The sequence below is a fragment of the Megalobrama amblycephala genome, linkage group LG8 (genome assembly GCF_018812025.1).
Source record: "Megalobrama amblycephala isolate DHTTF-2021 linkage group LG8, ASM1881202v1, whole genome shotgun sequence".
NCBI classification, from domain to species: Eukaryota; Metazoa; Chordata; class Actinopteri; order Cypriniformes; family Xenocyprididae; genus Megalobrama; species Megalobrama amblycephala.
In genome coordinates, this window is record NC_063051.1 from 32632028 (window position 1) to 32652671 (window position 20644).

Genomic DNA, 20644 nt, shown 5'->3' on the forward strand with positions numbered 1-20644 from the left:
ACAAGGGCAGCCAGTATTAACGTCTGGATCTGTGCACAGCTGAATCGTCAGACTACGTAAGCAAGCAAGGTCAACAGCGAAAAATGGCAGATGGAGCGATAATAACTGACATGATCTATGATTACATGATATTTTTAGTGATATTTGTGAATTGTCTTTCTAAATGTTTCGTTAGCATGTTGCTAATGTACTGTTAAATGTGGTTAAAGTTACCATCGTTTCTTACTGTATTCACGGAGACAAGAGCCGTTGCTATTTTCATTTTTAAACACTTGCAGTCTGTATAATTCATAAACACAACTTCATTCTTCATAAATCTCTCCAACAGTGTAGCATTAGCCGTTAGCCATGGAGCACAGCCTTAAACTCATTCAGAATCAATCGTTTGATGGCACCTTTAACCCCCTGGAGCCATATGGATTACTTTTATGATCGATGGATGAACTTTTGGGCTTCAAAATCATTAGTTACGATTTTTAATTAAAAATAATTTTTAGAATAATTAACACGCCTAAAATGACATCTTAAAGTAGTTGTTTAACGAACACATTTTTCAAACACATATTGCATAGAGGAGATTTCACAGTGGATCACTCTTTGTTGGATTTAAACCTGTAATCAGCTTGGATGTCTATCTTCTACTCTAGTTTGTTTGTCTGCTACCAGTAAAGATGCAACCAGCATCTTGGTAGAAATAAATGCTTTTTTTCTCAAATAGTGATGGAATAAAACCTCCTAAAATCAGTTTATCAATGAGCACATTCTACTGTTTTATAGTCTATCTCTCTTTTTGTCTTTTCTTTCTCTTTTTTTCCTCTCTCTCACTCCTTTTTGTTGGTTTGAGCTCTTTAATCCCCAAGAAACAGACTTTGGTGGGGATTTCTGCTTTCATGGATTGACCCTTTTTCATTTGGAATGTCAGATTGAAGTATTCTCCTGCCTTTGAACCAAGGCCTTGTAAAGGTCGGATCAGGAAGGATTTAGCTTTAAAAACAGGGCCCTGTTTGATGCTGGGTTACAGAGCAGAGTGATATAGCATGACTCTGGCCTGAGATGTTGAGTTTACAACATGTGTGGGGGTTTTTACTGTCCTCCGGTATAAATCTCCAGAAGTAGATTGACGTTCAGAAAGTTGATCCATCTGCATTGTGTGTGTCAGCATCAGGGTAAGGTTTATGTTTTGAGGCTAGGTGTGTGTGTGTGTGTGTGTGTGTGTGTGTGTGTGTGTGTGTGTGTACATGTTTCAGAAGGGATCTCTGTGTTATCTCAGCTGCTCTGGTGTCAAGTTTCTCCTTACTCAGCAGGGGCTCCTCATGTTATTTAGAAGAATCAGACTGTTTATATAGAGACACAAAAGATTGCCTATCCACCTATTAGAAACACTTGCATCCAGATTTTAATTAATTTTAAATTAAGGAGTTTTAGATGATAACTGAAAATTTACAGTTACATCTTTTTCATTTTTTGCAAACCCAAAAATTACAATTATTTAACTTTAATGCAAACATTTATGACTTGCCTCATTCTGTGGAACTTAAAATGAGTTATTTTCCCTATAAGGAAAAGGAAAGTGAATGAGAATGAAGGCTGTCAAACAAAAACTCCATAAAAATAATTTTGTCCTCTGTAGCCATACACTACCATAATATGAAGTCTCTTATGCTCACCAAGCTGAATTTACAGCATCGTTACTCCAGTCTTCAGAGTCACATGATCAATCAGAAATCATTCTAATATGCAGATTTGGTGCTCAGGTAACATTTCTTATCAAGGTTAAGGGCAGTTAAGTGCTGCTTAATATGTTTGTGGAAACAGTGATCCATTCCATTCATGAAACCTTTCGGTCATCAGCCCAAATCTTTAACCAAAAAAAATAGACCAATAAAAATATATTAGAGATCATTTGCCGTCTTTTTTGAAATGATTTTTGAGAAATGTTAGCTAATTAAAAACTGCTGTCTTCTAAACTGTATCAAAAAGGAAGTGTATTACTTGATAGTGATCTTCTCTGAGATTGTATGTTTGAATTCCAGTAACACACGGCTTAATCTCATTACCAAAAACACAGCTGGCCATGCTTTCAGATGTGAGCTAATCATGGATAACATTCTTTCAAATGCTTAAGCAGTTCCAGCGGTGATAGGTCACCATGTGAATTTCAGACTAATCTGACATTTATACCATGGCCTACATGTCAGGTAAACACAACAGGCACACTGGGTTCTGGAGTCCGCAACCTCCTGGAATTCTGCTGTCAGGTGGCGAATTAGGATATAGGAAATGTAGAAAATGTGAGAGCAAAAGATAAAAGTGAAGCTAAATTACAAAAGGATGATGATGCTGAGTCATTTAACAGTTAAAGTTGCTGTAGGTTAGGGATGATTGATTTTATCTGGCTAATAACTCCAAGATGTTGTCATCCATCTGTGTTTTTGCACGTCTTGGTTTAGGGACAAATACTCTTGTCAACAATTTCCTTCTCTGAATTTAAGAGTCTGCAATATATTAGTCATCGGCCAATCTGTTCTCGCTCAGTATACAGTAGTTTTTTTTTTTGTTTTTTTTTCAGAAAATGTTGTTTAATTTATAATATAATATAATATAATATAATATAATATAATATAATATAATATGTTGAATAGGAAAAAAAGCCAGCTCCCTCTAACACAAATGTAATTTAATTAGTGACTTGTATGTTGTTGTTTTTTCTTCAGATTTCATTTTTTCAATTTTTTTAAAATTAAAAATTCTGAAATTATTTTCAGATTTCAATACATTTTATATAACTGTTTTAATATATTTATATAATTTTATTCCTGTGATCAAAGCTGAATTTTCAGCATCATAACTCCAGTCTTCAGTGTCACATGATCCTTCAGAAATCATTCTAATATGATGATTTGCTGCTCAAGAAACATTTCTGATTATGATCAATGTTAAAAACATTTGTGCTGCTTAATATTTTCGGAGTGTCTATTTACACTGTGCAAATAGTGTCCCTTGTTGGCAAATGCTATTTACACTAGCTCTAACCATCAATGTCTTCAGTGGCGCAGCAGTAAAGAGTAAGGCTAGCAGACCTGACTTTTAACGCGATCGATGCGGGTTCGAATCCGCCTTTTGCCGATCTCGCATTTATTTTCAATAAAAATGAAAATAATGTTCTAAAAGTGGATAAAACTGCAAACGAGTGTTTAATAATATTAAAAGTATTTATCGGCTTGGGTTAGGGGAAGGTGTAGGGAGGGGTTTTATTCTCCTAATAAGGCAGCATTCATTTAATAATTTTAATAAATATCATTTACACTCTATGATATTATTGCATCCTCTTAATATACAAAAATACTGATGTGCAAATAGTATCTACCAATATAAAGTATAGATAATCTGATAGAACTGATACTTCTCCATGGTGTAAATGGAATGCCGCACTATTTTCACTTAGTGTAAATAGCCACTGCCTAATAATTTGCACAAAACAGCATTTTTTTTTTCCCCCTTTGGATGGAAAGTTCAAAGAATGGCATTTATTTGAAATAGATTTTTTTTTTTTTTTTTTTTTGGTAAAAATTTAAGTCTTAATTTTTGTTTAATTTATTTTGTAATTTAATGCATCCTTGCTGAATAGAAGTTAATTTCTCAAAAAAAACTTAATGACCACAAACTTCTGAATGACAGTGTATATAAATCAAGCGTGCCACATGAGTCCTGAAAAGTGAATGTGTCTCGATCGCCCCCAGGAGGCTGGAAGCAGTATAGATCATAAACACTGCCCTCTCCGTGAAATGAAATGGGACATGAGACAAACTAAACAATCAAATTGCACTTCAAATATTTTTTTATATCCAAAAAAACAATTTCTGTCATTTAGGCAGTTTTTATCATGTTAGTTCAAGCGTTATTTTTTTTTTTTTAAATAAGTTTGGTTTTAGTTAGTTATTTGATGCTATAAAAACAGGGGAGTGACGTGATGATTGACAGCTGAGATTCACAGCTTCTTTGAGTGAAGTAGTCACTCAGGCTCCAACAGACTTTTTCCTGGATCTTCACGAGGTGATTGGAGCTTTAATTTTAATCTCTACTTTTCCATAACTGTTTATTTCTCACCGACATAATGAGCTGTTCTGAGTGTGGGCGGGACCTTGATATCGCGGCTCCACTTCGTGCTCACTACTGCGCAGACTCGGGCTCCACGTTCACTATGTGCAGACTTGATGTCAGAGCCATATTGGCACACTGGTGGCTTCGGTTACTACAATGGAAGAGAGTGAAGGTGTGTCGTGTCGTCCATCTTTTTTTACAGTCTATGATATAAATATGTAAATTTGCCATTTAAACAAAAACAACAAAAATGTTTGTTTACCACCATCTCTCCTTTATAATCAGTACTATACTATATTTTTATATATAGTATTCAATCATGTAGAGACACAAGACTACATTTCCCTCTTTTGCATTATCTCATACTGTATCTGCTTAATTGTCATGAAAATAGTATTGGAGTAAAATCTGATCTAGATATTTCTTTGCGAGTTTCAACCATAACCTTGTTTCCCTTCCTTCCTTCCTTCCTTATTGTTGTCTTCCTACTTCTGTCCTTGCCTGCATGTGGTGTTTTAAATTTCCTGTCTGAAGAGATGTTCTTTGTGTTTCTAGGTGGTAACATCTGGGGTTGAAGTTTATTGTCTTTGTTTTTCTCTACTGTACATTTTCGATCCCTCTCCATTTTTTTGTTTTTTCCTCTTAATTTTCTCCAAAAGTTGAGCATTTGCCACTTCAGTCATTGGCTGTTTCTAATGGAGATGCTGAACTCATGAAAACGCCAGCATACCTGATTTATGCCACATGCACATTAAGAGTCCATTTTCAGCATGAATGTTTTTTCCCTCTCTGGTTCAGTCTGTCCACATTTGACTAAATATAGGACTCAGCAAGGCCTCCGTCCAGCTCCAAACCCTCATTTCGACTGAATTTATATTCTGATAAATATTTGATGTCTGATGAATGGAGTCTCTGGTTGGTATTTTGGTCAGGCCTTAGTGTTATGAATGCAGGGCTGTAATTATATCAGAGCTCTCTGGAGTAGACTGTCATTAGTCAGACTTGATTTGCTGGGCTGCATTAAGAGGCGACCGACCACGGTTCTCCAATAAAAGGGAAGAAGAAAGCCATGCCGGCAAATTTTCCACCCTATGGCCAATGTCACATAGTCTCAATACTAGAGTGAAACTTTATGCTCAGGTCAAGTATCATTTGAATGCTGTTTTGAACTGCAGTGAAAAACATCTCTTTTTAAGAAATAAAATGCAAACAAAATGTATAAAAACATCTCTTTCTACAACAGAAGTTTAGTTATCAACAAAGCTATGTATGAAATACTAATAATCTAAACTTAATGAGACATCAAAACATCTCATTTCTTATACATATTTTGTTTTCCCTAGTAAAAAAATAAATAAATAAAACTATATCAAAATCTATTTAAAATACATTTGTTTCATACTAAGTATACTTCAAAACCATTAACATATTTTTGATACATCACTTAAGACTTACTGATATAAAATTATAATTAAACTTTATTTGGAGTATTTATTTATTGCACAATGCACATTTCTTAATATTAAGCTTAAAATGCAAATATTGATCATGATTGTATGAATTTTTGTATAATATCAGTCTTTAATTGCAAGATATTTTAAGTGTACCTAAAGTACACTTACAAAAGTTCCACTTTAGCACAATCAAATATACTTCAGTATATCTTTAGTTGGATCTCAGCACTACTTCTGCAAATTTAAAGTGCATTAAGAACAAAATTAGTTGTTCCAGTATAAGTATACCAGTTAATAATCCAATTGCAGGATATTTTTATTAAGCACATAAATATGTAAATGTACTTGTAGTATACTTAACACAAAATAAATGTATTTCAAATACATTTTAGTGTATTTTTTTCACTAGGGTTATTTTTATTTTTTACAAGTTTAATTAAAACTGAATGCACTGCATTTCAAAGTACGAAATATATAGATGTATTTAGAGGCACGTATTTTTGTACTTTCAAAATTTGAGGAATCTTGGTCGTCTACAAAATGTCAAAATGATTCGTGATTTAATTTGTTTTTATCTATTAAGAGCCACAAGCATGTAATAGAAGTAGTAGTAGGGGATTCACAATATATCAGTATCTTTATTATTACAACTTAAATTCTGGAAAAGTTGGGACGTTTTTTTACATTTGAATAAAATGGAAACTAAAATACTTTTAAAATCACATGAGCCAATATTTTATTCACAATAGAACATAGATAACATAACAAATGTTTAAACTGAGAAATTTTGTAATTTTAATCACAAAATGAGCTCATTTCAAATTTGATGCCTGCTGCAGGTCTCAAAATAGTTGGGACGGGGGCATGTTTACCATGGTGTAGCATCCCCTCTTTTTTTTTAAAAGGTTATAAGTTTCTGGGGCTTTGGTGTTGGAATTTGGTCCCATTCTTGCCTGATAAAGGTTTCCAGCTGCTGAAGAGTTCATGGTATTTTTCGTTTAATGATGTGCCAAATATTCTCTATAGGTGAAAGATCTGGACTGCAGGCAGGCCAATTCAGCACCCGGACTCTTCTATGACGAAGCCATGCTGTTGTAATAGCTGCAGTATGTGGTTTTGCATTGTCCTGCTGAAATACACAAGGCCTTCCCTGAAATAGACGTTGTCTTTTGATGATGTTATGCACTGTAGATGATGAGATTTGCAAAGCCTTTGCAATTTGACGTTGAGGAACATTGTTTTTAAAGTTTTCCACAATCTTTTTACACACTCTTTCACAGCTCTGCCCATCTTTACTTCTGAGAGACTCTGCCTCTCTAAGACATCCCTTTTATAGCTAATCATGTTACAGACCTGATATCAATTAACTTAATTAGTTGCTAGATGTTCTCCCAGCTGAATCTTTTTGAAAATTCTTGCTTTTTCAGCCATTTGTTGCCCCCGTGCCAACTTTTTTGAGACCTGTAGCAGGCATCAAATTTGAAATGAGCTCATTTAGTGGATAAAAGTGTAAAATTTCTCAGTTTCTCAATTTCTCAGTCAAACATTTATGTTATCTAATATTGGCTCATGTGATTTGAAATTCTTTTAGTTTTCATTTTATTCAAATTTAAAAAAATTCGGGTTGTATTATTATTATTTGATACTAGTCCATATTAAATTTCATTGTGCATGCTCATTACCTTTTCTTTAAATTGCTATTAAATGTAATCTTCATGTCTCAGAATGAAGATCCATATTTTATACTGTACATAATTCATTTGTTGTTGTTTTTACAGCTACATTTACAACAGCTAAAATTTTAAATCCATGTATCCTGAAACATAAATGTTTTAAACTAGGCCATTCTGAATTTTTTAAAGAACGGCAGTCATGAAGGTGTATGCAGTATGCATTACTGTGTGTTGTAAATGTTCATTAGAAATTAAACTAATAGTTTTACAAAGTAAATATCCCCCACAAAGATGGCAATATCCAAAATCCTTGTCCTTATGGGGACATTTTTTTGTCCCTATGAGGAGAACGGCTTATAAATCATACTAAGTGATGTTGTTGTTTTTTTTTTTTTTAAAGTAAACATGCAGAATGTTTTCTGTGATGGGTAGGTTTAGGGTTGAGGATAGAATATATAGTTTGTACGATACAAACCCGATTCCAAAAAAGTTGGGACACTGTACAAATTGTGAATAAAAAAGGAATGCAATAATTTACAAATCTCATAAACTTATATTTTATTCACAATAGAATATAGATAACATATCAAATGTTGAAAGTGAGACATTTTGAAATGTCATGCCAAATATTGGCTCATTTTGGATTTCATGAGAGCTACACATTCCAAAAAAGTTGGGACAGGTAGCAATAAGAGGCCGGAAAAGTTAAATGTACATATAAGGAACAGCTGGAGGACCAATTTGCAACTTATTAGGTCAATTGGCAACATGATTGGGTATAAAAAGAGCCTCTCAGAGTGGCAGTGTCTCTCAGAAGTCAAGATGGGCAGAGGATCACCAATTCCCCTAATGCTGCGGTGAAAAATAGTGGAGCAATATCAGAAAGGAGTTTCTCAGAGAAAAATTGCAAAGAGTTTGAAGTTATCATCATCTACAGTGCATAATATCATCCAAAGATTCAGAGAATCTGGAACAATCTCTGTGCGTAAGGGTCAAGGCCGGAAAACCATACTGGATGCCCGTGATCTTCGGGCCCTTAGACGGCACTGCATCACATACAGGAATGCTACTGTAATGGAAATCACACCATGGACTGTCAGCAGAAAACATTGTCGGTGAACACAATCCACCGTGCCATTCGCCGTTGCCGGCTAAAACTCTATAGGTCAAAAAAGAAGCCATATCTAAACATGATCCAGAAGCGCAGGCGTTTTCTCTGGGCCAAGGCTCATTTAAGATGGACTCTGGCAAAGTGGAAAACTGTTCTGTGGTCAGACGAATCAAAATTTGAAGTTCTTTTTGGAAAACTGGGACGCCATGTCATCCGGACTAAAGAGGACAAGGACAACCCAAGTTGTTATCAGCGCTCAGTTCAGAAGCCTGCGTCTCTGATGGTATGGGGTTGCATGAGTGCGTGTGGCATGGGCAGCTTACACATCTGGAAAGGCACCATCAATGCTGAAAGGTATATCCAAGTTCTAGAACAACATATGCTCCCATCCAGACGTCGTCTCTTTCAGGGAAGACCTTGCATTTTCCAACATGACAATGCCAGACCACATACTGCATCAATTACAACATCATGGCTGCGTAGAAGAAGCATCCGGGTACTGAAATGGCCAGCCTGCAGTCCAGATCTTTCACCCATAGAAAACATTTGGTGCATCATAAAGAGGAAGATGCGACAAAGAAGACCTAAGACAGTTGAGCAACTAGAAGCCTGTATTAGACAAGAATGGGACAACATTCCTATTCCTAAACTTGAGCAACTTGTCTCCTTAGTCCCCAGACGTTTGCAGACTGTTATAAAAAGAAGAGGGGATGCCACACAGTGGTAAACATGGCCTTGTCCCAACTTTTTTGAGATGTGTTGATGCCATGAAATTTAAAATCAACTTATTTTTCCCTTAAAATTATACATTTTCTCAGTTTAAACATTTGATATGTCATCTATCTTGTATTCTGAATAAAATATTGAAATTTGAAACTTCCACATCATTGCATTCTGTTTTTATTCACAATTTGTACAGTGTCCCAACTTTTTTGGAATCGGGTTTGTATAAAAATCATTGTCTATATGGAAAGTCCCCATAAAACATGGAAACGTGTGTTAGAGGGACGCATGCAAGTCTATAACCTCTTACATAACTGTAACTAACCATTATAAGAATGTACTAATGCAGTTATTTCTAAAACTAAGTAGGATTTAGTTTTCAGGAGGAAAAACTTGATCTCATGTCATCAAGTTACCTTTTTTACGGTTTTGTATTATGTCGGATTTTTCAGTAAAGCTGTGAATTAATATCCAGCCTGTTTCTTTAACTTTCATGTGCAGGCAATAGTTTACATTTTGTCTCTGTCCATCAACCTTTCTCCTGAATGACTGCAAGGATGTCCTCCTCATAATATGGCAAGCTGTACTGTGAAAAGCTGCATTTCTGTTGGCATTTTGTTTAAAACCAGCCTAGTTTTGGCGAGATCAACAGTAAACCCTGTTGTGGTGAGAGGAACATCAGGCCTTGTATGTTTGCTTTGGAATGTTAAAAGGGCTTAAATTATTCTCAGCTTTCTTCGAAAGGGCTAATTATAGGAGGAGAATGATGTATAGTGTTACTGTTGGTCATAAGACGGTCTTAGTAGTTTGTCTGTATGTTTTTATAGTGGTTTTGAAGGCTTGGATACAAAGAGCCGTTGGTAATGATATCTAGCTAATTAGGTTTCTGACGTCCAGCTGGAAAGCATGCAGAGCTGTTTTTTTATAGTGAGAGGTTCACCACGCATACAGTAAATAAATCTGATTTAAAGAGTTTAAGAGACTCAAAAGGTCCTAAATGTTCAGTGTTTGTTATTATGGTTGAATAAGTGACTCATGTTGAACGGATCACTCATACAGGATTCTGTGCACTTAAAGGGGTCATGAATTGAGAAATAAAATTTTCCTTGATCTTTTGTTTTGACATATACTGTAACAGGTCACTGAACTATACAAAATATCCTGTACATTTCAGAACTCAAACCTTCCTCGTTAGCCCAAAAACTAGACCTAGTTTTTATTGAAACCAAGCTGCCAAAATGATTCGTCTCGGATTTTGTCACATTATTACATCATAGTGTGAAAAAAATCAACGCCTACTTCTACATCATTGCCTCTTTAGCCCCACCCACCAATTCGCACATGTCATGTAGTAGTAAAAACAAGAGTATTACAGTATTACTCCAGAAACAAATGGATAGAGATGCCTCTGAGGATTACAAGACGTTGTCAAAAGTACTGACTTCGGTACCTAGTGGGTACTGAAATTTTAAAAATGTAATGCTTCGAGCACCGTTGAGCTGATTTGTAAACACCTCTGATTGGCCATTGTGTTGACGCACTCGTTGGATATGTCTGTGATTGGCTACAATGATCAATGCTGTAAAAATGTTGTAAATAGTCATTGATGATGCTCTTCACCGAGCGCTTACAAAGATACACGCGGGAGAGTTTGAAAGCAGGCGTCTATCGTGGACCAGTCTGCTGATAGACGTCTGCTTTATAATGCTTTTGCTCCCGTGCGTTGATCATTGTAGCCAATCACTGACATATCCGATGATATGTCAACACAATGGCCAATCAGAGGTGTTTATGAATTCGCTCAACAGAGCTCAAAGCATCACATTTTTAAAATTTCAGTACCAATTGATACCGAAGTCAGGAAGTTGTGGAAAAACAAAGTTTTTGCATTGCCTTCCTTGTGATCCTAACATTAAGAAAACTTGGGTTAACTTTATTTTTAATGAAGTTTCAGATGGCACCAGTAAGACTACAGATTAGTTTTCAAATGACACCTTTCGGTGCAGGCTTTTCAGAGAGATTAAAAATAATATGATGCAGTGCCGACTATATCCAACAGCAATATCGCAGCATACAAGTGTGAGTAATAACAATGTTTTTACCATGTGTCACTATTGCTTTGTCTGTTGTAGATGTCTAGAATGCGACACGCCTATAAAAACTAGGTGTTTCAAAAAACAGGATAGAAAATAGTCTATTACTTCTAGATTAGGATGTTTTTCGATGTACTTCTTAATTAGGATGTTTTTTTGTTCTATGAGTGGACCTCATAGAAAAAAAAATCATATTCTGTTTTATTTAAAGTGCCCCTTTTATGCTATTTTAAAGGTTCCTAATTTTGTCTCCTACAATAGGTTTACATGCATCCAAGTAGGGTTTTCAAAAGTACAGACTTTGGTACCAAGTCGCTACTGAAATTTTAGTTTACAATTGTGACAATACCCGCATTTCCCCCTAGCATTTTGAGCCCTGTTGAGCAGATTCTTTAAAACCTTGGCCATTGTGTCCACATGCTCAACAGATATGTCTGTGATTGGCTACAATGATCAATGCTTCAAAAACATGTTGTAAATAGACATCTTTGACACTCTTCACTGAGCACTTACACAGATACACATGGGAGCGTTTGAAAGCAGGCATCAATCAGTGGATCTGTCCATCAGAGGATATATTAGGAATAGACGCCTGCTTTCAAATGCTCCCGTGTGTATCTGTGTAAGCATTTGGTGTACTTGGTACACATTTTTTGTAACATACATTGCAATATCACCTCTTTTCTCACAGTGTCTCAAATGGTTAGATGTATCTGGTCTTTCAAAATCCCAAACAGTAATGATGGCTACGGTTTTAACATATCAATTCGAGCTTGAGTGCTCATCCTTCGGAAGCTCATGCAAAGTGGATTTCCTTTCACAGCACTGAAAACAGCATCTTCTCGATATGTGGACAACATATGTGATATCTGAACTAAACTCTTCTAGGCCTTTTGTTTGAGGGTGGGTCAAAGTAAACGTCGTTCGCAAGCAACTAGTGAAGACCATAGCTTGGCATTATGCAAATTTGTTACAGACCTATTGTACGTAAGTTCCTGCCGGAAGTAAGACTGGAATTACTGACGACTCGTTTCAGGCAGTACAGAATCGGTTCTTTCTTTTGGGGGAGAATAACTCTATTTGTAACACACTTTGGTCTTTAAAAACATTTACGTACAAAAACAGCTGTACATGAAAGGTAACATCTAAAAAGAATAATAGGGGCACCAAAAATGTTTCTTATCAAAAAAATTCTAATCAAGAATTTTGCCTTTCTCATTTTTGTTTAGGAAGTCAGTCTCTCAGCCCCAGTTTCCATCACAGAGTTCAGGAAGAGGGGATTGTGGTTCTTCAGAATCATGGCAGTGGGCCGCTCCCGGTGCAGCCGTACCCTGCAGAGGAGGTGCTGAGGCCGAGTTTGACCAGAGGCGTGTCCGTCTCCCTCCCTTCCTCCCCACTGCTCCCTCCCCGCCAACCCTATCTTTCCCCCGTCCGGTCCAACAAGTCACCAGGTGCGTACGAGAGTCACTTTTTACCATGAAGTATCACCTAAGCAATTTCAGTTGTCAGGTTTATGTTACATACAGTACACATGCATTCAGAGTTGATGAAATGCGAATGTGAGATAAAATTAAAGGTAAACAATAAAAGTAATGATATATTTACAATAATCTTTCATAATGAGTGCATCTGGCAGGTTGATATAGTTTAAGCAGTACTCCATATTATATCATACAGACGCATCAGTCAAGAGTTCTGCAGCTGTGATTTATGTAATGCACAAACTGTGCCATCTATTGGTGCTGATTTCACAGTGTAGACCAATGGTTCTGTTTGACTCAAAGGCCCTCCATTGTCTAACATTTGAAAACCCCTATATGCTAAAATAATTAATTCTGCTGTAATTATGACAAAGCTGCTTGTTTTTAACCTGTTCTTTTTTATATATATATATATATATATATATATATATATATATATATATATATATATATATATATATATATATATATATATAGATATAGAGATATAGAGATATATAGATATATAGATATAGATATAGAGATATAGATATAGATAGATATATTAAATTGTCATTATATTAAATGTATTAACTACAATTAATTTGGTGTTTGCTGCAGTTTCAAGAACTGTAGGTTCTACAATTTAAAAAACAATAGTTATTTAGGGGGTAAAACTGTATTATTACAGTTGGTTTTATGTCTTCCTTTAATTTAATTTGAATTAAGTTAGATTAAATATTCTCAAATAGTGGCTCATAGGTTTGTTCTGGTTGTGGAAAAATGGCAAATGCAAATATTCAAATATGACTATCCATATAATTATGCATTGTTAAACATTTTTAATACTAGAAATAAAATAACAAAATAAAATAAAATAAAATAAAATAAAATAAAATAAAATAAAATAAAATAAATTTTATTTCAGCTTGTTACCAAGACAACATTTCTCATTTTGGTTTAGTTTAAGTAAAGTACTAAAATAACTACAACTAAAGAAACTGAAACTTAACTACATGGACACTAAAACTTACTAAAACGTTTAGATTAAAATGGAACAGAAAATATATATAATTTTTAAAAAAATATTAACAAAGTCTCGATACTTAAAAAAACATGACTGCAAAATATGTAGATTTATCAACTTTTAAAAGACGGGGAAAAGAAACATCAAAAGGTGTGTATATAATCAAACACTGCAGTATTTTAGAGCAAATTAGTAAATGAAAACTAAGTGATTTTTTATTTTATTTTTATTATTACATATTATGGACACTAATACAATTTTATGTTAGATTTAAGGACATTTTTGTTCCACAAAAAATCGAATTGGAATCCTGAAGCAAAACCATTTGAGAACCACTGGTCTTTGTGACCACCAACGGAGAACTGCAAGGGCTGAGGGCAGCGTTTGGAACAAGGCCATAGATTCATTTATCTGCTCTGTGAAGATCCGAAGGAATCCCCTTATGGGACAAATGTCAGGACCGTTGTAAGGTCAAAGGTCACGGCACAAAGAGGGGTACAGCTGATTGTCAGACTTTAGGATGAGTGTAGATCAAGGCAAACTAGCCCTTTAAATGCAGTCTTTCCCAAATGTGTGATTAGATAAACTGTATATATTTAGCTAGCTGCTATAGATTATTTGAGAGCTGATGAATGAATCTGTATCATATACGGTGTATTATGCGTTACGTTATCGTTGTGGTATACAGCTCTTTGCTAATTCATACTGATAGCTGAACTGAGCGCTGCCAATCACATGGGAAGAGAAAAACTTGGCAGAAACTCGCTCATTATTCTGGGCTGGCTATAGCGATCGTTCTTCCCACAGTCTTGCACCTCAGGTTGTGTGATTATACCAGCCCTATGTGCTGCTGAATTAAATCTGTACTTAATTAGAATGATTTATAGAACACAACATTTTCTGTAAAAAAGCATTGAGAAATGTAACAAACGTTAACATTAATCAACATGATTGATTTCTGATTGACCTATTATAATGTTTAAGGAGCGATTTGCAGCATTCACAATCTTGCTTTCATAATATTTTATTTTGTTATCTGTCATTATGTTTCCCCAAAGCGTCCTTAAAGGTTTTTTTTTTTCTTTTTTTTTTCTCTCACCTGCTATAAGCATTTCTAATGTTTGGTAATGTTATTAGCAGCATTCCTGTGCCTGCAATGCTGCGTTTGTTCCTGTAGGTGGCGGTATACACCACATTTTAACAAGTTGACATGAATTCAAAATTTACCTATTCCAGGTCTTACTGTACACTTCATTCACATTATTCCAAAAAAGGTTTGTCTTTTAAATTTTTGATCAAAATAGAATAATTTTCACTGATGTCAATCAGGTCATTGTCACATTTTTTTTTTTTTTTCTATAAATATTCTGTCACTTCATGGAACTTATATGCTTTATTTATTTTAATACAGAGAGAAAGCATTTAACAGACCAATCTTTTTATGTACTTTCCTTGTAGCAAACACTTTTCATCCACAGCATCACACTGAATACTACATGTAATTACTGTACATGACAGTCCCCATTTGGAAACCTGTTGTTAAAGGTATAGTTCACCCAAAAATGAAAATTGTCATCATTTACTGACCCTGAAGTTGTTCCAAACCTGTATTAATTTATTTCTTCTACTGAACACAAAAGCATATATTTTGAAGAATGTTTGGAACCAAACAGTTCATGGGCCCATTGACTTCCATAGTAGAAAAAAAAAAAAAAAATTACCATCAAAATCAAACTGTTTGTTTACTGACATTCTCCAAAATATCTTCTTTTGTGTTCAGCAGAAGAAAGAAATTCATACAGGTTTGGAACAACTTCAGGGCCAGTGAATGAATTTTCATTTTTGGGTGAACTGTCCCTTTAAGTGTTTAGCTCCAGAATGTGGTACTGGTAGAGTTGTGATCATGCTAAGAGTCCAGTTCCTGAGTCAAACTTACCTTGATTTGATCCTACAACCCTATTACGTTCACAGATCGTTCATTTCTTCCAAACAATCATTAAATATGTGATGCAGTATTACCAGTGGTGCAAGAATAATCTGAAAAGTTGAGGCAACACATTATAAATCTTCATCTCAGCTCATGAACACTAATAGGTGATGAAACAGTCCAAACTGATTTTGGGGAATGCTTCTGCTGTGTCATCATTTCACATTAGCCACATACTTTTTATTGTGGGCAAACAAAACAAAACTCTTACAATATAAAGTTTATTTCTCAAGTATGTGGGGGATGAACTTAATTTCTGAAAGTGGGGAAGACGTGTCAGTTATAATGGTTGACATAGCCCTGAATATTACTGCCAAATCTGTGTGCCGGTGGAGATGTCTGTCCTTATTCATGTTTCAGACTCCTGTCTGATGTTTGAGGCTTTGTATGAGGAACCGCTGTGAAGTTAAATGGAACAAATGTTCTTGCAGAGCGAGCGAGGGCTGTGAATGAGCTGATTCAGCTGAATTAACCCTGAGACAGTATTTTCTATTATATTTTGTTATTTGGTCTAGTATTATAGATCAAATTATAAACTATAATTCTAGTTTGGGGTCAGTAAGAAATTAAAGGTGCCATCAAACGTTTTTTTACAAGATGTAATATAAGTCTAAGGTGTCCCCTGAATGTGTCTGTGAAGTTTCAGCTCAAAATACCCCATAGATTTTTTTTTAATTCATTTTTTTAACTGCCTATTTTGGGGCATAATTAGAAATGCGCCGATTCATGCTGCGGCCCCTTTAAATGCTCGCGCTCTCCGCCCACGGAGTTCGCGCTTGCCTTAAACAAGTGCATAAACAAAGTTTACACAGCTAATATAACCCTCAAAATGGATCTTTACAAAGTGTTCGTCATGCATACTGCATGCATGCGTCGGATCATGTGAGTATAGTATTTATTTGGATGTTTACATTTGATTCTGAATGAGTTTGATAGTGCTCCGTGGCTAAAGCTAACATTACACACTGTTGGAGAGATTTATAAAGAATGAAGTTGTGTTTATGAATTATACAGACTGCAAGTGTTTAAAAATGAAAATAGTGACGGCTCTTGTCTCCGTGAATACAGTAATAAACGATGGTACATCGTTTAACAGTACATTAGCAACATACTAACAAAACATTTAGAAAGACAATTTACAAATATCACTAAAAATATGTTATCATGGATCATGTCAGTTATTATCGTTCCATCTGCCATTTTTCGCTGTTGTCCAGATGTTGTTAATACTGGCTGCCCTTGTGTAATGGCTTGAACATGGGCTGGCATATGCAAATATTGGGGCGTACACCCTGACTGTTACGTAACAGTCGGTGTTATGTTGAGATTCGCCTGTTCTTCAGAGGTCTTTTAAACAAATGAGATTTATATAAGAAAGAGGAAACAATGGAGTTTGAGACTCACTGTATGTCATTTCCATGTACTGAACTCTTGTTATTTAACTATGCCAATAGAAATTCAATTTTTAATTCTAGGGCACCTTTAATACTTTTATTCAGCAAGGATGCATTAAATTGATCAAACGTGACGGTAAAGACTTTTACATTGCTGGAAAATTTCAAATAAATGCTTTTCTTATAAACTCTATTTATTCACGATTTCCACAAAAGTATTATTGATAAGTAAAGTTTCTTGAGCATCAAATCAGTATATTAGAATGATTTCTGAAGGATCATGTGACACTGAATACTGGATTAATAATGCTGAAAATTCAGCTTTGACCATTTAGAATTCTAAAATATATTAAAAAAGAAAACAGTTATTTTAAATTGCAATCATATTTCATAATATTACAGTTTTTACTGTATTTTTTGATCAAATAAATGTAGCCATGGTGAGTATAAGAGACATTTTTTTACTACCCAAAACCTTTGAACTGTAGTATATTTACTTTGTCCCTTTTTATTTTTCTCTACATTTAATTTCTTTATTTACTTACATATTTTCTTTATTGCCTACTTCGGTACTTTGTTTTTTTATGCTTTGGAAATATTGTATATGTCGACAATCGTGCCAATAAAGCTTGACTCTGACTCAGCTGACACAGGAGGAACTGCTCAGGGAGATTAACATCATTACAGACTCCTCGTTTATACTGGAATCTCTCTGGGAGTACAGGACAGCCGATCACAACCATCACACACACACACACACACACACACACACACACAAGCAGATCCACACGCAGCTCTGCCCGGAGATTCAGATCACCAGCCTCACAATCCCATCTGGAAAGACTTAACTGTCTCTGTGTGTGTATGTGTGTCTCTCTCGCTCTCTTTCTCCTCCCTCCCTCTCTCTCCCTCTCTCTCTCTCTCTCTCTCTCTCTCTGTCTTTCTCTCATTTTTGCTCTGTCTCCTCCAGGTTCAATCAGGACACCCAAATATGTGGAGAATCCTCGTGCTCCTGGAGATCCTGTCACCTGTGCTCTGAGGAACCGGAGGAAGAACAACACTGGTGAGTACTTCTGTGTGTGTGTGTGTGTGTGTGTATACTTTTGTATGAATGCTTGTATTTGTATATTCATTGATCTTTGTGTGTGGGTCATATTTTGACCAGATGTCCCCACAAGAATAGTAAAGAGATAACCAGACATGTATAAATAAAGACTGTGTGATGGTTACGTTTAGGGGTAGATTTAGGGAATATAAAATATAATTTCCTCAATATAAAAACCATAGAATTCAATGGAAAGTCTCCGCAGTCTTTGAGTGAGGTTTGCCCTTGTTGTAAGCTGAGGGATGGAGTTTTTAAGATGTGGGGAGTTACATGAATTTACAGCTGAGAGTTCAGTAAATCCAACAGTCCATTAAACCACATTCCTCCCTCCCTCCCTCCGTCTCTGTTTTACTTGGTATACCTCTGTCTTCTAGGGTCAATCTTTCTCCTTTCTCCTGCTTACATTCTTTGTCACTGTTTAATGCTGCCTTGTGTTTATAAAGTATAAAGTGTCGGTGTGTTCATTGATTTGATCTGTCGGTCATTTTGGTGACGTGATGCTAGGATGGCAAAATTCAACTCTGCATCGTTAAATCCAATTGATCTCTGGAATGTGTGCGTGACATTTGGAGGGTTACAGGTGAACGCACAAAGAAACTTCTTGTTTAATGCACTCAATTGAGTGTTGGAAGTGTTGGACCACTAGTTAACATTTTTTTCCTAATGTAGCACCATTTTGTTACAAATTATATTATTAGCATAAAGTATTAATAAATAAAACAACATAAAGTTAAAAAGTTTAAGAGTTATATTTGGTAGTGTATGTGCAAGTTTTGTCTTAATGACAGCACCCGAGTTACATGAAGTATGAAACCTGATGTTCTCCAGCATGATTTGAGAATAATCCAGAGAGCGTCTTTTGCTTTATTGGAAGCAAGAATATCTAACATCTGAACAAAAATCACATGTTCAATGTCACAATGTTTTTATTTGATCACACAACCTAAAATATTTCTTCATATTTCTTCATTGGTAAGATTTTTAGACTCTTATACTCACCAAAGCTGCACTGAAAAAGCTGCACTTTTTTTTGAAAACCATGATACTTTTTCCTGGAATCTATGATTTAAAGGTAGGGTAGGCAACTTCAGAGTGGCTAGCAATAGCAAAAGCTAAAGATACAATGCACTACCTAAAGCCACACCACCAGAGCAGAGTCTGCAAAGTGTCACGAGAGACTGCATTAAATTACCTCATGTCTAGAACATCACAGGTTGCCATTTTGTAATTATGGTTACGACATGGCGTGAACGCAGCATAAGCTCATTGTTTTGGTTCAGGAGGAACTGTAAAATGCGGCTGCAGTTTGTTTGCGGTGCTCTGTGACTGACGTCTGTCTAACTCTGCATAGCATGAAACACGCTGATGACGTGTGATGTCTGCGCGGAAATACAGGTTGACAGGCAGGTAGGACATCCCATGATTGGACGAACATTTTTTTTTGGTCCTGAGGCTTCCTCAGATATTGTACATTTTTTATTTTTTTATATTTAGACTGTTTCTATTATTGATTCCTATGAGGATGTGAAGAGTTTCAACCAGTATAACAAAAAGTGTTTATGAAAAGTAGGACTGCACGATTAATCCAAATTAAACCACACACGATTTGGCAAAGCTGCCAAATTTTATTTTTTTTTATTTTTTATTTTTTTTCTTTTTTTTTATGTGCAGCTTCTCAGTGCAGCACTGCTCTGTGATCAGCAGTAAATGCTGTTACATCTAAAAGCCAGAGGGCGCTCTCTCACAGAAACTCCAAATATGCCCTGCAGAAGTACGATACAACGCATGTCATTCCAGGAAATCCCTATGGGCATCATACTGTCACTGTAGCTGAATAAACAGAAGATTGAAACGCTTTAAATGATTAGACATGACTAATAAACACGCAACTACAACTAGGGCTGCCAAACGATTAATCGCGATTAATCGTATACAAAATAAAAGTTTGAGTTTGCATAATATATGTGGGTGTACTGTGTGTAATTATTATGTATATATAAATACACACAAATTAATGTATATATTTAAGAGAAATATGTTATTTATGTACAAAATATTTTTATTTATATATAATACAAATTATATAAAAATATAAATAAATACATATACTTGTAAATATTTCTCAAATATATACATGAATGTGTTTGTATTTATATATACATAATAATTACACAGAGTACACCCACATATATTAGGCAAACTCATACTTTTATTTTGTATGCGATTAATCGCGATTAATCGTTTGACAGCCCTAACTACAACAATATATGGTTTAACATTTTTTCCCTAATGTAGTTCTATTTTGTTACAAATTATATCATTAGCCTATATGGTTTATCTGAGTTCAAGCCTTCTCGGGTATTTTCATGATAATAAAGTATATTTCTACTTCAACGCTAATCGACATAGCCTTTATCACAGTATAGAATACTATGAAATAATGTTGTATGCCTTATTCTGAGTAAGAAGCCACATCATCTCAAGGAAGGAAGTTTTCAAACACCCAACTGATGGTT

General features: G+C 35.2%; 1 protein-coding gene across 5 annotated transcripts in view; it reads left to right on the forward strand.

Moving 5' to 3' along the window:
- The window catches only part of tanc1a (tetratricopeptide repeat, ankyrin repeat and coiled-coil containing 1a), a 98718-nt gene that overhangs the window by 19255 nt on the left and 58819 nt on the right, over window positions 1–20644 (forward strand). For 4 of the 5 annotated variants that reach the window (XM_048200643.1, XM_048200645.1, XM_048200644.1 and 1 more), the window contains exons 3-4: window positions 12385–12606; window positions 17994–18086. In XM_048200643.1, coding sequence (XP_048056600.1) covers window positions 12385–12606; window positions 17994–18086 — 315 coding nt within the window. The remainder of the gene's footprint in view (window positions 1–12384; window positions 12607–17993; window positions 18087–20644) is intronic. The other variant, XM_048200647.1, reaches the window with a different exon arrangement.